The sequence below is a fragment of the Lathamus discolor genome, chromosome 3 (assembly GCF_037157495.1).
Source record: "Lathamus discolor isolate bLatDis1 chromosome 3, bLatDis1.hap1, whole genome shotgun sequence".
NCBI lineage: Eukaryota > Metazoa > Chordata > Aves > Psittaciformes > Psittacidae > Lathamus > Lathamus discolor.
The window spans coordinates 121,585,273-121,598,731 of record NC_088886.1 but is presented as its reverse complement, the minus strand read 5'-3'; the positions used below and the strand labels follow the sequence as shown (position 1 = coordinate 121,598,731).

The 13,459-nt window shown below is 39.7% G+C and overlaps 1 protein-coding gene across 2 annotated transcripts in view; it reads right to left on the bottom strand.

Moving 5' to 3' along the window:
• Positions 1 to 13,459, bottom strand: part of OSBPL11 (oxysterol binding protein like 11) — a 44,992-nt gene that overhangs the window by 8,315 nt on the left and 23,218 nt on the right. For both annotated transcript variants that reach the window (XM_065671382.1, XM_065671381.1), the window contains exons 6-10: positions 11,296 to 11,497; positions 6,806 to 6,951; positions 4,654 to 4,794; positions 2,175 to 2,673; positions 313 to 499 (exon numbers count right to left, since the gene is read on the bottom strand). In XM_065671382.1, the coding sequence (XP_065527454.1) occupies positions 313 to 499; positions 2,175 to 2,673; positions 4,654 to 4,794; positions 6,806 to 6,951; positions 11,296 to 11,497 (1,175 nt within the window). The remainder of the gene's footprint in view (positions 1 to 312; positions 500 to 2,174; positions 2,674 to 4,653; positions 4,795 to 6,805; positions 6,952 to 11,295; positions 11,498 to 13,459) is intronic.

The window sequence follows — 13,459 nt, the reverse complement described above, 5'->3', positions numbered from 1 at the left end:
AGCAAATCCAAAAATCGGAAACACTAACCAGCTTCTAACAGAACTACTAGAATCTGTAACAGCCATAAGTTCTGCTTTCCCCGTGGTTTGAACACTGAGTCAGACAAACATGGAATTTCCTTACTGTTCTTAAATGCAACCTGATACTGTTTAAGAGCACAGTAGTACCTCAAATATTTATAAACAGGAAAAACTACATTTTCTCAGACTATCATATAAGCAATATTTAACATACCGAACAGCTGAGTTACACAGATACTACAGTTCTAGAGCACAGACTACTAGTAAAAGGCAAGGGGGAAACATTCTTACCGATGCAATTTGCCACCATAGAAGGGCTTAGTGTGAAAGTTAATACTTGCAGAATACCCAGTCTTCACACAGTTAATGTTGACTTTTCCTCCCAGTTCGACCCAGGGAACAGTTAAAATTGACCGAGCGTATGCACAGGGCAGAGAGAACGTGTATTCTTCCCCATGTTCCAGGAGACTTAAGAGACCTGTGTGAAGAAATACAAGAATCTCTAACATGAGAAATCCCCAAATGAGAAACTGATAGCCAGGAACAGTGCTGTTCCTCACAGCCCCTCATACCAAAAAGGAAAAGAAAAAAAAAAAAAAAGCCACAAAAGTGACATTTATTACAGGTTCTAGACACATTTTCCTGAAAGTACTAACCTGACTAACATGCATTTCGGTTTCTTTTGGGAAGAGACACTTAACCTAATAATATTGCTCCATGAGTACAATATTGTGCTGCACAAAATACTTTCCGGTAGTATGTAAAAGGGCTGGACACTCTCTTATTGATGGTTCTGGAGCACTGCAACACAATACTTAAGAAAGTCTGACAGAAGTAAGGAACCCTGCAGGATCCTGAGGAAGGCTACTGCTCCTGTTCCGTTTTCCTTCCCTACATCTCACCCTATCTGAAGGCAGGCAGCAGAAACAATTCTCCTTACCACACCTCTCTGTCAAGATAAACCCAACTCTTTCCTGACAATAGCTTTTGCAATAAATGTCATGAATCTCAGAGAACACTAGAATTTTTCTTTGGGTTTTCAGATGCATGGGTTTGCTTGATTCCTGTTAAAACCAAGAAAAACCCAAACAGACAAAAAACACCACAAGATCTACCTCCTGCCCTTACAAAAACAATGACAACTGCTGCCTGCATCAACTCAGGCCTCTGTAGCATATAATCATTGCGTGTTTGACATCAGTATGAAAATCATGAGAAATTCTGAAAAAAATTGATACGATTTGAGAAATGCCTTAGAGGAGATACCAGCTTCAGAATTTACCTGGAACAGCCAAAGCATCGAGATGTGCCTTCCACACCCCCTGCCATGCTCATCCCCTTGTCCAAAGCTGACATGCCATAATTTAATAATAATTTTATGTGATACTTTTATATATATTATTAATGATATTAATAAGCCACAGTTTATATGCAAGTGCCTGGAATCCCTAGTTACTGGGCAATATACACAGGGGACACAGAATGGGAGATGCTGTCTCATCTCTTGCAGTAAATACTAGTACTAAAGGGAAATTGCAGCTTAAAAGCAGTTACCCTTCTTTTCCCCTAAAGGATCCAATTTCTCTAGTTAAAAGAAAATTAGAACTTGCATAGTAAAATACATTAAGTGCAGTACATGCAAAAACACTTCTATTGCACAAATGTCTGATGCAAATGAATCTGATGCTTTGGAAACATTAGTAAATATCAGTTCACATCACAGTAATTGCCCTTTGGTTTAAAAGTCAAAATTTTATCTCCAAGTATAATCCTGATTTTTGGCAAAGCATAAACCTGTCTGTTCCCCCATATGAAACCTTCCTGTGTAAATTTTCCTGCTACTACCCCAAGAAGGGCTTGTAGTACCTCCTGTACTTTGTAAAGAGCAAAAATAAATAAGAAATCACTGAATGACTGTACATTAAAGCCTGCAGACAACAGAAGAGATCCAGGAGTACAGGAAAAAAAATAAAATCTGAAAACCCAATGACATCTTCTGCAAGCAGTTTTTTTTTTTTTAAGCCTTTGAAACAAAACTACTGAGCAATATTCATGTGTATTTCTGCCAGAGGAATGTAACACCAAGTTTCCTATCAAACTAACAATATTTTAACAACCTTCTGAAATGAATAAAGGACAGAAGTTACACTTACCCTCACCAATCATCGTCACTCCTATTGACATTCCTAAGAATTTACTTTTTGTCCAGACGTGGGCATTAACACACATCTTTCTCTCTACACATTCAGCATAAAACCCTGAGACAGGAGGATGGTGGGACACTTGCTCAGCTACAAATTTTACTGTGTAGTAGTCCAGCTCTGTTTGGCCCTCCGTATCTTTAGACAGAGTTACTTGCTCTGAGGGGGAGTGAGCAGAGAAGTTACTGCCAGCATCAGTGGCTACATCGTTCTTCGGCATCCTCCAGGAGCAGTGAAACGTCTCCCCAATGATTGGATTGTATGGTTTCTTTGCAATAGCTCCCTTGCGACCTTCATGAAATGAAGTGAGATAATACTCAACAAAGCGGATCATCCTTTCCTCAGGGGTAGTGCCATTTGTGATTGCAATGAAGAGATCCGGATGGGACATGAAGTCCGCATACATCTCCAACAACGACCGCTTCTCTAAAATAAAAGTGGGAAGAACCACCTGCAGTAAAAGAAAATCCAGAAAACTCTAGTAAGGAGAAAGGCATTTTTATAAGGGAAGTTCTCAGGTGGAGGATTCTGTCGTATTTTAGATACCACACTTTCAGACACAACTTTCTTGTCCCTCTCAAAAGATGTAAGCAAAACACAGTAACCAGAGGTCCCAGAAAAGCAATTTGTAAGGAGAAGAAAGCCCAGTAAGTACTATTAGAACTGAAGAGGTTGAAAGGGACTGAGTATCCCTCAAAAAACATAAAAGAGCTGCAAGGAGAAAATGTGTCCCAAATTATCTGTGGAGGACAAAAACAAGCAGGAAAGAGCTGAAACTGTATCAAGGAAGGTTCAGAGCAGAGGTTAGAAAAGGTTTTGTCTAATGGAGAGAAAAGCAGGGAAGCTATGCCAGTGCAACTGAGAGCCTGCAGTCTCTCACCACAGCAACTATGACAAGCATCACTGAGAAATAACACAGTATAGGTTGATGCTCTAACTCTGAGCAGACAACCTTACACTTTTCCAGTTACATTCACCTCTATAAAAAAAAGGAGTCCTGCTTTTGCTGGGCCAAGAGCAATACTGTAGAATAAGAGGCTGTAGGTATCGGTCTTTTCCTTCCCTGCAGCAGCAACTAACCTCATGTAGCTAACCATTGTAAACACAGGGTGTCTCAACTATGAGATCACGAAAGTCTATTTAAATCAGCTGCACTTGGAAAGGTAAAGCACAGACTTCAGACTTTTAATAGACATAAAAGTTAAGCTGAATATGCTTGCCATGTTGCTGCAACACCAACCTGGAATATTAAAGTTGCTTTTCACTTCAGTCAAGTGCAATTCTAACAACTTCATTACCTGTTTTGAACTCAGGCTTGTCCCATTTCAATGCTTTGCCTGCTCTGAACTGAAGACAATTCTACACACACAGCCAAAAGTTGCAACTGGGAGACAGAATTGACAACTTGCTGCAACTAAGAGAAAATGATACTCCAAATGCAATCTTCAATAGAAGTGAAACAATGACTTAATGAATTCTTGATTAAGCAGCAGGTGCTTAAAGTTTGGCTCACAGGCAGCAGAGCCTGTTCATGCCACCTTTCTCCCTAATCCCCCCTCAAAACTGTGAAATGTAAGCTCCACAGTGAAAGTGTTTCTAGAGGCCAAGCAGCTAGTGCTCAAAAACACATAGCTGGGAAAAAATAGTTCGTAATTCCAAGAAGGAGAGTGCTTTCCTCACTCCATACTACTGTAGAACCCAGTTTTGATTTATTAGTGTCTAGTGCTCATGGTAAGAAGTCTTCACAGAACTGAACTGAACATAAACTGGTAGCAACCTAATTTTCCTAGTTTTCCTGTCCAAGTTGTCTAGTAGCAACCAAGTGTTAATTTTTTCAAAGCTGCTTGCTTTTGAGATTGGTGCACAAGTTTCAGACCCAATTCTCTCCACTATAACTTTGCTCCTGCTTGCTAAATCTGTGAGCAAACAGAAATGAGAATGGGACAAAGAGGCATAAACAGACATCTGAGGATAGATAATGGGGAACCAAAGGAAAATTTCTTTGCAGAAGCAGCATGAACACAGATACAGGGTTATGCAAGTTGTACATAAAAGCATTATTAAGAGAAAAAAATATGATGGAAGGAAATCCGAAAGACAAAAATATGAGAATACCGTAGAAAACTGTATGCAAAGAATAAGGTGCAAACACAGGAAAGAAAACAGGCCATTATGGAAAGGCCAACAAAAACACAGTGGAAAACACAAAGACAATGTAATAGAAAAGATACAGCCAGTTTCACTAAAGAAAATCACCCCCTCACCACGTTTCATTTAAAAACCTGCCTCAAATGGGGACAATGGATCTCAGAACTGCAAGCTGCTAGTGGCCACTATTTCATATTAAACTCAATATCGCTCAGTACAGGAGCTGAGTTTAAAATGCCACTTCACTTTTAGTGCAGCCAGTCTTCACGCTTCAGCCACTTACTCTTGTTAAGTCCATGCCAAGTTTCAGCTGAGACAAGAGATGCAGGATAACACTACGCTGTTCTTCTACCGCTCCTAGGTCATCTTCTTTATTATCACAGATATCCTCCAGCTCCTCATCCGGATTTATTTCTTCAGGTTCCTGGAATAAGAGCCGTAAGTATCACCTCAAAGATGTGACTGACCAGACAATATGCAAAAAAGTCTTCATGTTATATTTAACTGTCCATGTATTAAAAATAAAAAGACTAAATAAATCCCTGCAGAACACTACACAATGGAATCTACTGCCAAGATAAACGACAGCAGAAGAATTGAAAGGAACATTAAAATAACTCAGTGCAGATTTCATCTAGAGGATTCAGGCTAAGACTTCTTACCATCTCTCACATGGGTTGAGGCAGGGAGGTAAGCTTTAAAAGCAAGTATGACCTGTTTTCCTCTAAGTTTTGTGACCTAACAGAATGGCTAGCCTCTAACACATACACACCAAACTAGCAAAGTAAAATCCAGCAGAGATTCCAGCCACTTCAATAACACCCTTCCAATTCCACACCACTTCAAGCTTTCCAGTGTTGCCATCACCACTCCAAAGGCTGTAGCAAGTGGTAGTTCCTAGTTACTTGCTTACTGTCATGCCAAATGCCAAATGTATCTACAGGCCAGTTTTCACAAGCATTATCAATGTTGCTGCTACTGCTGATATGTAACAGTAAAGGAAAAAGTAACCTGGAGTTTCATAAACATTAGCAAAAAATATACCTCACATACACACCACAAACTCTGGTTGTCTGTTAGCATAACTAAAGCACCCAGACAGACCAGCAGAAATTGTCTTAACAGCCCCAGAAGTACCATTTTAACAACTGTCACGCTACAAGCAGAAAGTCGAACACTTCAGGTGGAAGGGATGGTCGTATTCCCAGGGCTCTGAGCAGCATCCTCCTGGGCCAAACAGCTGGAGGGAGGTAGATGCAGAGGGCAGAAGCACTGAATGCCACCGGGGGGCAGCAATATGCCTCTGCCTAAGCAAAGCCCTTTATCCTGGAACAGCTGGCCAAGCTCAAGGCAAATTTATGAACACTCAACCACCAAAGCCAGGCGGCCAAGCCCTCACAAGATCTCAAAGTTTGGTGAAAAAAGCAGTATCACACTGGTGACACCTTTCCAAGGATGCTCTATCATAAATAAGGGAGCTGAAAGTATCTAAGGGGAGTGATAATCCTAGTCATATCCCAAATACATTAAGCTTTTGAACTATAACTCGCATGATTATTGGAAGAAGGAAGGAATTAAGTGATTTTTAAAATCCTAATCCTGGCTTGTTTCTTTTTTTTTTTTTTTTTTTTTTTAATTTAGCAACCACGCTGATCCATTTAATAATCTATAAATAATACGCAACTGAAAAAAAAATCATTTCAATTTTGATTTTGCTAGAAGATAGTACAGTGCTGTTGCAGGCATACAACAATACACTATCTTTTCAGAAAGACAGTCTCATCCAAACAACTGTGTGAAACCAACTAGCATAAAAAGAATGTAATTATGATTTTGTAGCTTATCTAGGAAAACACATTCTTTACCATAATCCCTGCTGGTTTTTTACTTCAGTATACTGCACTTCAATTTTGACAGTTATGATGCAGACTCTAGCTGTATTTCAAATACATTAAGCCATCCTGAAATCAAGTAATGACAGCTGCTCAGATGAAGAAAAACAGATGCAGCAAGAGCTAGAAAAGAAAGATGGAGAGATTTAATAGCTGGAGACCGACAAGTGTGTCTTTCATCTGCTTAGGCAGCTCTTCTTGGGCCTGTTTTGAGTGTCATGAATTCCAGTTACGCTTTTTGTGCTTCAGTATCTACCTGGTTTAGATCAAAATGCAAGGGAATACTGCCTATTCCAACACCTTGCATTACCATCCCAATTGCCTCCCTCTACTTGACAGCTAGTTACAGAAAGCAACAAATGTTTATTGAAAAAGCAAGGGTGAAAGTTTCATTTACTGCAACTGTACTCACCCCTCCTCTGACACAGCTAATCAGAAAGCATGAGAAAAATTGTCACCAAATCATTTTCACATAATATGAAACATTTACAGATACTCCTCAAAATAATTCCCCACAGAAATGGGATATTCACATTACCTTACCCTTGTTAGCTGGCAGGGCTCTGCAGTGGACTGCTCTTCTCTGACAGATGCTGGCTTGTTTACCTCTGCTGGGAAATTCTGGGCTGATCCATTTTTGAAGTGGTTTGCCAGAGATATCTTCGGTTCCAACCAACTGATCGTTGTTCCTGAAGCAAAAGAAACTTTGCGCTGAAACTTGCTCATCCTCCGGAAGGTCAGTAAACAGCAGTTTTCACAAAAGAGCTGTTTTTTAAGGAATAAGCTGAAAGCAGCCAATTCCTCCTGCAGCCAATCCCTTCAGCAGCCACTAAACAAAGGTGGTGCAATGAGACACCACCTTCAGTGATCATTAGCACAAACACTGCGATTGGTGAGCTATAATACATGCAACTTGGACTGGAGAAACTAGTTGGTGTCATGAAAGGTGTAATCAGATACTACAAGACGAGCCCAGTATCACCGGGAATGTCAAATAACCCTTACAATTCTCTTTAACTGCTACCAAAAAAGCAGCCCACTACTTATCAGGCTCTCAAACCCAGCTTGGTTCTAGACTAAAGAGAGCTAAAGAAGAAAGTTTTGTTGCCAGTGTTTTCTCTGGAGTGGGTACTGGTCTATTCTCAGCTGCAAAGGAAGCAAGCACACACTGTTGAATAAATAATGGTTGCTAAAAAAAAATATATATATAAAGCTCCCAGGCTTGGACTTGGAAAGCTATTACCCCACTTGATGATTCCAGCATCTCTGGTTACTCCCAGCTAATTTATCAGACCAGATCAGGTTCCTCATCAATAATACAAATGTTCCATTCTTTTTCAAAGGCTAATATATTGGAGTGCCCTATACATTTATTTTACAGAAGAAAACACAAACAGACAAACTATCTTGGTTGGGTTGCAAACACAGAAATTACTGGGAAACCTGAATTTCTACCATCACACAGCAGTTTCCTGTGCCTCAGAACAGACACTGAGGTATCCGTCGTCTCTTCCTACATGATACACAATCCTTTATTTCCAGACCTCTATTACCTGGAACTAGGTCACACAGAATCACAGGATGGTTTAGGTTGGAAAGGACCTTAAGATCATCTAGTCCCAACCCCCCTGCCATGGGCAGGGATGCCTCACACTAGACTATGTCACTCAAAGCTCTGCCCAACCTGGCCTTGAACCCTCAACCACAACAGGCAGAGTGAGTTTAATGCGGCAGTATTTCCACCAGGAGAATACTGTGGCAATAAAAAAGTCCAGCTTTACAAATGGGACAACTTTTTCTTGTCTATTCTATCTTGTCTACTCTATCTTAAGACAGTCTATTTTCATCAAGTGTATTACTTATGCATCCATTACATAGTACGAAACAAGAATCCCTCAGTAGCTGAATCTATTTAAACAGAAGTTTTCAAGAAGTAAAAAAATAAGACGCACAATGTAATTGTCACACTTACCTTTTCATAAAGGTTTTACTCATCTTAAAAATCTCTTCATGACACCTGTTTTCTGAGCTGTAACTTTCAACACAATAATCTCCAATTGCATGTTCTAGGCTGCATTCAATCCATACTCTATATTAGTTTGAATTTAACAAGCAGCTTCCCTTTTATACTCCCTATCAGCTACTTCTAAAATAACCTTATTAATTTTTTTTTAATTTTGGCTACTAAATTCTAGGAGATTTAAGTGATTTGAGCTACGAGTTGCATTTTAATATTTGTGAATGGACAGAATACCAAATTAATACTTCTATTTCAATGGAAGATCATACTGAAATCTGCTCTTGACTATTTTGAGTAGGCACAAGCTATTCTCTTTACTTGTGATCTCCTCCTCCAAAAGTTTTCCCCCATCTTTTTTTCTTAAGCAGTTCTCAGTACTTCCCCTCTGCTATAACACAGGCCTCAAAGTGCCCATAGTCTTCACTTTTAACATTCTTCTTCAAGAGCTGCAAACTGTTGTTGCAATTCACAACATTATCAATAACAGCAAAGTTTTGGCTTTTTTAAAAATCTGTTACATTTCACCACTTTTCACTTGAATTAAGGAAAAGTTAACAGCTGCAACTTTAATTTTCTTCCCATTTGTGATTTACGGTGCACCTTGACGCAGTTGGGGCACTATGGTTTTTTGTCTTATAACAACTTACAGCAAACTTACATCTTTTACAATCCTTGGGTTTTTAAGCCTGACAAGCATCTGCCTGACACATTTTTAGCGGTCAGGTACCAAGCTAGCAGACCCAGACATTTTATTTTTCACTTCATGTTTAAATCTATGACGTTAGACAAGTCTCCACCATCACTTCTTGCTGCACAACAGCCACTTGTATCTAGCTGAAGTATACCGATCTGCCCTTATGATGCTAGCAGGATTAAATAGTGTGTTTGATAGAACAGTCTGCATTCAACATTTTTTCCTCCATCACTTTTTTTTCCTACACTTAAATATAGAAATGCCTCTTGCAGCATTTGAATTAAGCCACAAGCCTTTTCCTTCCTGTACAAACTTCTGAAGCCTACCGAAAATACTACACCAGTTGGGCCACAAGGAGAAGGATCACTCTTTAGTCAGAAGGAGAAATCTAAGCTAACTGGATTTAAAATAAAGTTCTTTGCAGTCCTTCAAAGGAACGAATGTATTACAGTGTCTCTAGAAAGGCCACACACATGGGACAATGGAAGGCTGCAGTGCCTTATTTTAATGGTCTGATTTTAACTCGGGTCCCAGTAATTCACCATCCAATCTGCTGCTCCTCCCCTCTCCATCCATCTCTTTAGGATGCCACCAGAAATCTTCTAGATTTTGACATCTTCAAGCAGTTTTTAGATTTGGCCATTAAGAAGCAGATACCAACTGAATAGCAGTCAGATGAATTGAACTTTTCCCCGCATAGCTTAAAGAAATGTAAAAAAACCATCAAAACACACACACAAAAAATATCTTGCTTGTAAGTTATTACAATGCTCAGTGCACTCTTCTTATTTCCCCCAATACAGTAATGGGTCAAAAAACCCCTCCTTAGTAGCACACACACAAAAATGTCAAACCAGAAAGACTTCTAATGTGCACCTCCCACAATTATGCATCAATAGTTAAACAAAAACCTGAGGGAACTGGAAGAGGTTTCTCAGTGTGTGTACCTTCAGCATTCAGACAAAGATCTGGAGAGGCTCCATCTGTTTTTTCATTTCTTAAATTTTTTCAATTTTAAAATTTTTGAACTCAAATACAGCAAAAAAGTTGATTCATCCTCCTCATATACTTCTCTTTTAATGCATGTGGTAATTTTTATATAGCTTTTATACTCTTATACAAAATATTTTTCCATCTTAGAAGCTAAACCAATTACAGCTCTGAAGTAACATGCACTGGCAAAGCAAGTACCACAAATATGAGAGGAATATGGGAAAGATAGAGAACTTCTGAGCATAGTTTGTTACATACTCACCCTATCATATCTGCTGTGTAAGAGAAGTATTTGAGAATCCTCAAACGCTTTTTGTTTACAAAAAGCCACAAAGTAAACACCAAAAAAAATCACAATAAGATGCAAAAAAAAATTACAATCAGGAAAGAACATATTCAGATCCACACACTACACACAAAATAGTGGAACGATTCTGGTAAGCACCTACTTGCACAGATGCGACCGATTGTGCAAAGGCAGCAATGTGTATGTTTGCTGTCTGGGAAATTATATTATAACCCAACCATTAGCAGAAAGTTTTGGGGTGGTTGTTAAAGAAAAGTATTCCGTTGGTTTGGGACTTTTGTAGATTGTTTTTTGGTAGGCTTTTAGGGTTGTTGGATTTATTTGGGGTTTTTCGCCTTTTGCACACACACCCCCTCGCCCCCCTCTTTTTTTTGTACCTTTAACCAATTTGAATTTGCTTACAAGTCTATCCTGACCTCGGAATGCAACACTCAACCTCCCAGTTTAAAACATGGACCAACTCAAAATGAGAATACTGATACATAAACAGTATTAATAATAACCTGTGCAAATGTAGAGCTTAAAAATGTAATGCTCCACAAAAAATGAAAACTACACACAAGTGAAAGTTTATAGTAAGTATTTAGAGTGCAAAAAAAGCCAGAAAAGCATGACATCTGACAGAGCTGTACTGGACACCACATACCCTAGAATATACAACTGCCTAACATTTCCTCTTTGCTATTACTGTGGGCAGTCACATCGCAAAAGCAGCCTTCTTGTTGTGGTACCTTTAAGTACTTTATTCTGTTGCGAGATGCTCCACAACAATTAGATGTTACATTTATGCACCTACTGCTGCCGCACCCTTCTTGATAGAATAAATGAGAAAAAAATTACGACATGCATGCAGTTTTACCCAGCGCTAGCAAGTCAAACTCTGAAAAAACTCACAACAAACCAGGCAGCTGGCAGTTTTCTCTGCCCATGTGAAACTGCAGTGGAACAAGCAACTATGCAAGAAGGAAAGGATGCATATTTGTTGCAGAGTTTTCCTCTTTGTGAGCATTTATACTCACCTGCTGCTAAGTATCCCTTTTGTTGAGAAGCATGTTGTAACTGGAGAATATGGAAACAGTCATTTAAGCAGTTCATAGTTGCCATGGAAGTTGCTTTGAGCATTAATAGGTCTTGATCCAAGGATGTAAGGTGACCAGAGACAGGAAGGCATTCTATGCTCCTGATCAAGTCTCTCTGCTGGCCCTCAGCCTGAGACATCATCTGTCAAACAAAGCAGTTATTTATCAGGTGATGGAAGTGTGTTGTGTGATACAGGTTTAGCTGTGCACAGAGAATCCCAAATGATTTTATGATGATAATAAAACTGTAAGATAATAGATGTATGTAAAGATAAATGAGCTTTTTTCCTTGATGCAGATACTAAAGAGTTATTAAGTGCATGATGAAATTCCCATGACAATACATCATACCTCGTTAACAAGCAACAGAATACCAAAGTGACTTAAAAAGAGAAAAAGGCAAAGAGGAATATGAACATGATATTTGCTGCAGTGAATATCAAACATTTTCATGCCTGGTTGATAAGGATGGGGTGAGGGGGAAACCACATACACACACACACTCTGTGTGAGGAGTAATTAAGCTCTGTGTTCTGCAGCTTAGAGGAGGATCTAATGAGGTACTACCCATAGATAACAAGATCTTTTTATACCCTACAAGAAGGGATCCCACACTTTAAAGGAAAAGACTTAAATCACTCAGTTTAGCTCTCCTTTATTGTCTGCACTGCCATCACACTTAGGTTTGCTATCTCAACATTTACTTTGCAGGGTGGGGGGGGGAGGGAAAAAAAAAGAATTTTCACTTACATTCTGTGTTCAAATTACAGCTGTTCCATTGTCATAGTCCCCCTTGCTTTCCCTCTTTCACACTAAGGTACACACCCCTACATCACAGAACCTGCAACAGCACATTTGCCTGCAAGAGGTATAGCAGCAAAGCACACCAGCCATTAAGCAGCACACTGCAGTCTTCCAAAAACCTATATACTTTCCTCTTTGTACTCACAGAAGCAAATTACTGCCCAATTTTGAATCACAGGGATGAAAGCAACCTTCTATATGTACTAGTCCCTTTTCTGGGGAGGTACAACAAACAGCACTAACGTAACTGGACAGCACGACTCTGCAATCATAATGTGTTCTGGCAGTTATGTTAAATGTAAAACCAGATTGATTTAGCAGCGCAGAAGAATTTCTTTAAAGAATCTGAGATGCATTCATGCAGTATCTTTTTTTTTTTTCAGTACCTTTGCCTGCAATCCCTTTCCCTTTCAATGTTTTATGCAATAAATACTTGAGCAATAGCGTATTCTTCCAAGTTCACAGTATGCGGTATTTGGAACATTTTAGGGCCTGGCTACATAGCATATTGTCCTGTGTTCAGCAGTAGCAGTCATTTTTCTCCTTCTTAGTGGCTGGTGCAGTGCTGTGGTTTTGACTTTCAGCCTGGGAACAGCGCTGATAACACCGATGTTTTTAGTTGGTGCTTAGCAATGTTTACTCTGACCAAGGACTTTCTGAGTCTCATGCTCTGCCAGGGAGGAGGGAAAGCCAGGAGGAAGAAGGGACAGGACACCTGACCCAAACTGACCAAAGAGGTATTCCATACCACAGCGCATCATGCCCGCTATATAAACTGGGGGCAGTTACCCAGAAGGGCTAGATCACTGATAGGGTTGGGCTGGGTATCGGTTAGCAGGTGGTGAGCAGTTGTATTCTCTCCCCTTGTTATTTCCCTTATTATTATTATTGGTGGTAGCAGTAGTGATTTGTGTTATACCTTAGTTACTGGACTGCTCTTATCTCAACCCATGGGAGTTACATTCTTTCGATTCTCCTCCCCATCCCTCTGGGAGCAGGGGGTGAGGAAGGGAGAGGAGTGAGAGAGCTACTACATGGTTCTGAGTTACTGACTGGACTTAAACCACAACACATGCTATGGTTTGAATTTACAGAGCACTGGCTCTTTGGAAGCGGAGCTAACTGTGTACAGTCAGCTTTAGCATGTCCCAAGAGAGACAGGACAGAAAGCTAGTAAAATGGTTGTATAGCCTTGCCTATGCAAACACACCAGTTACTGTCAGAACATGTGTCTTATTTTCTTCCAGTCGCAAATATGTCTTTGTTTGCAAGTTTTTTTCCAACACTGAAACACTGTTGA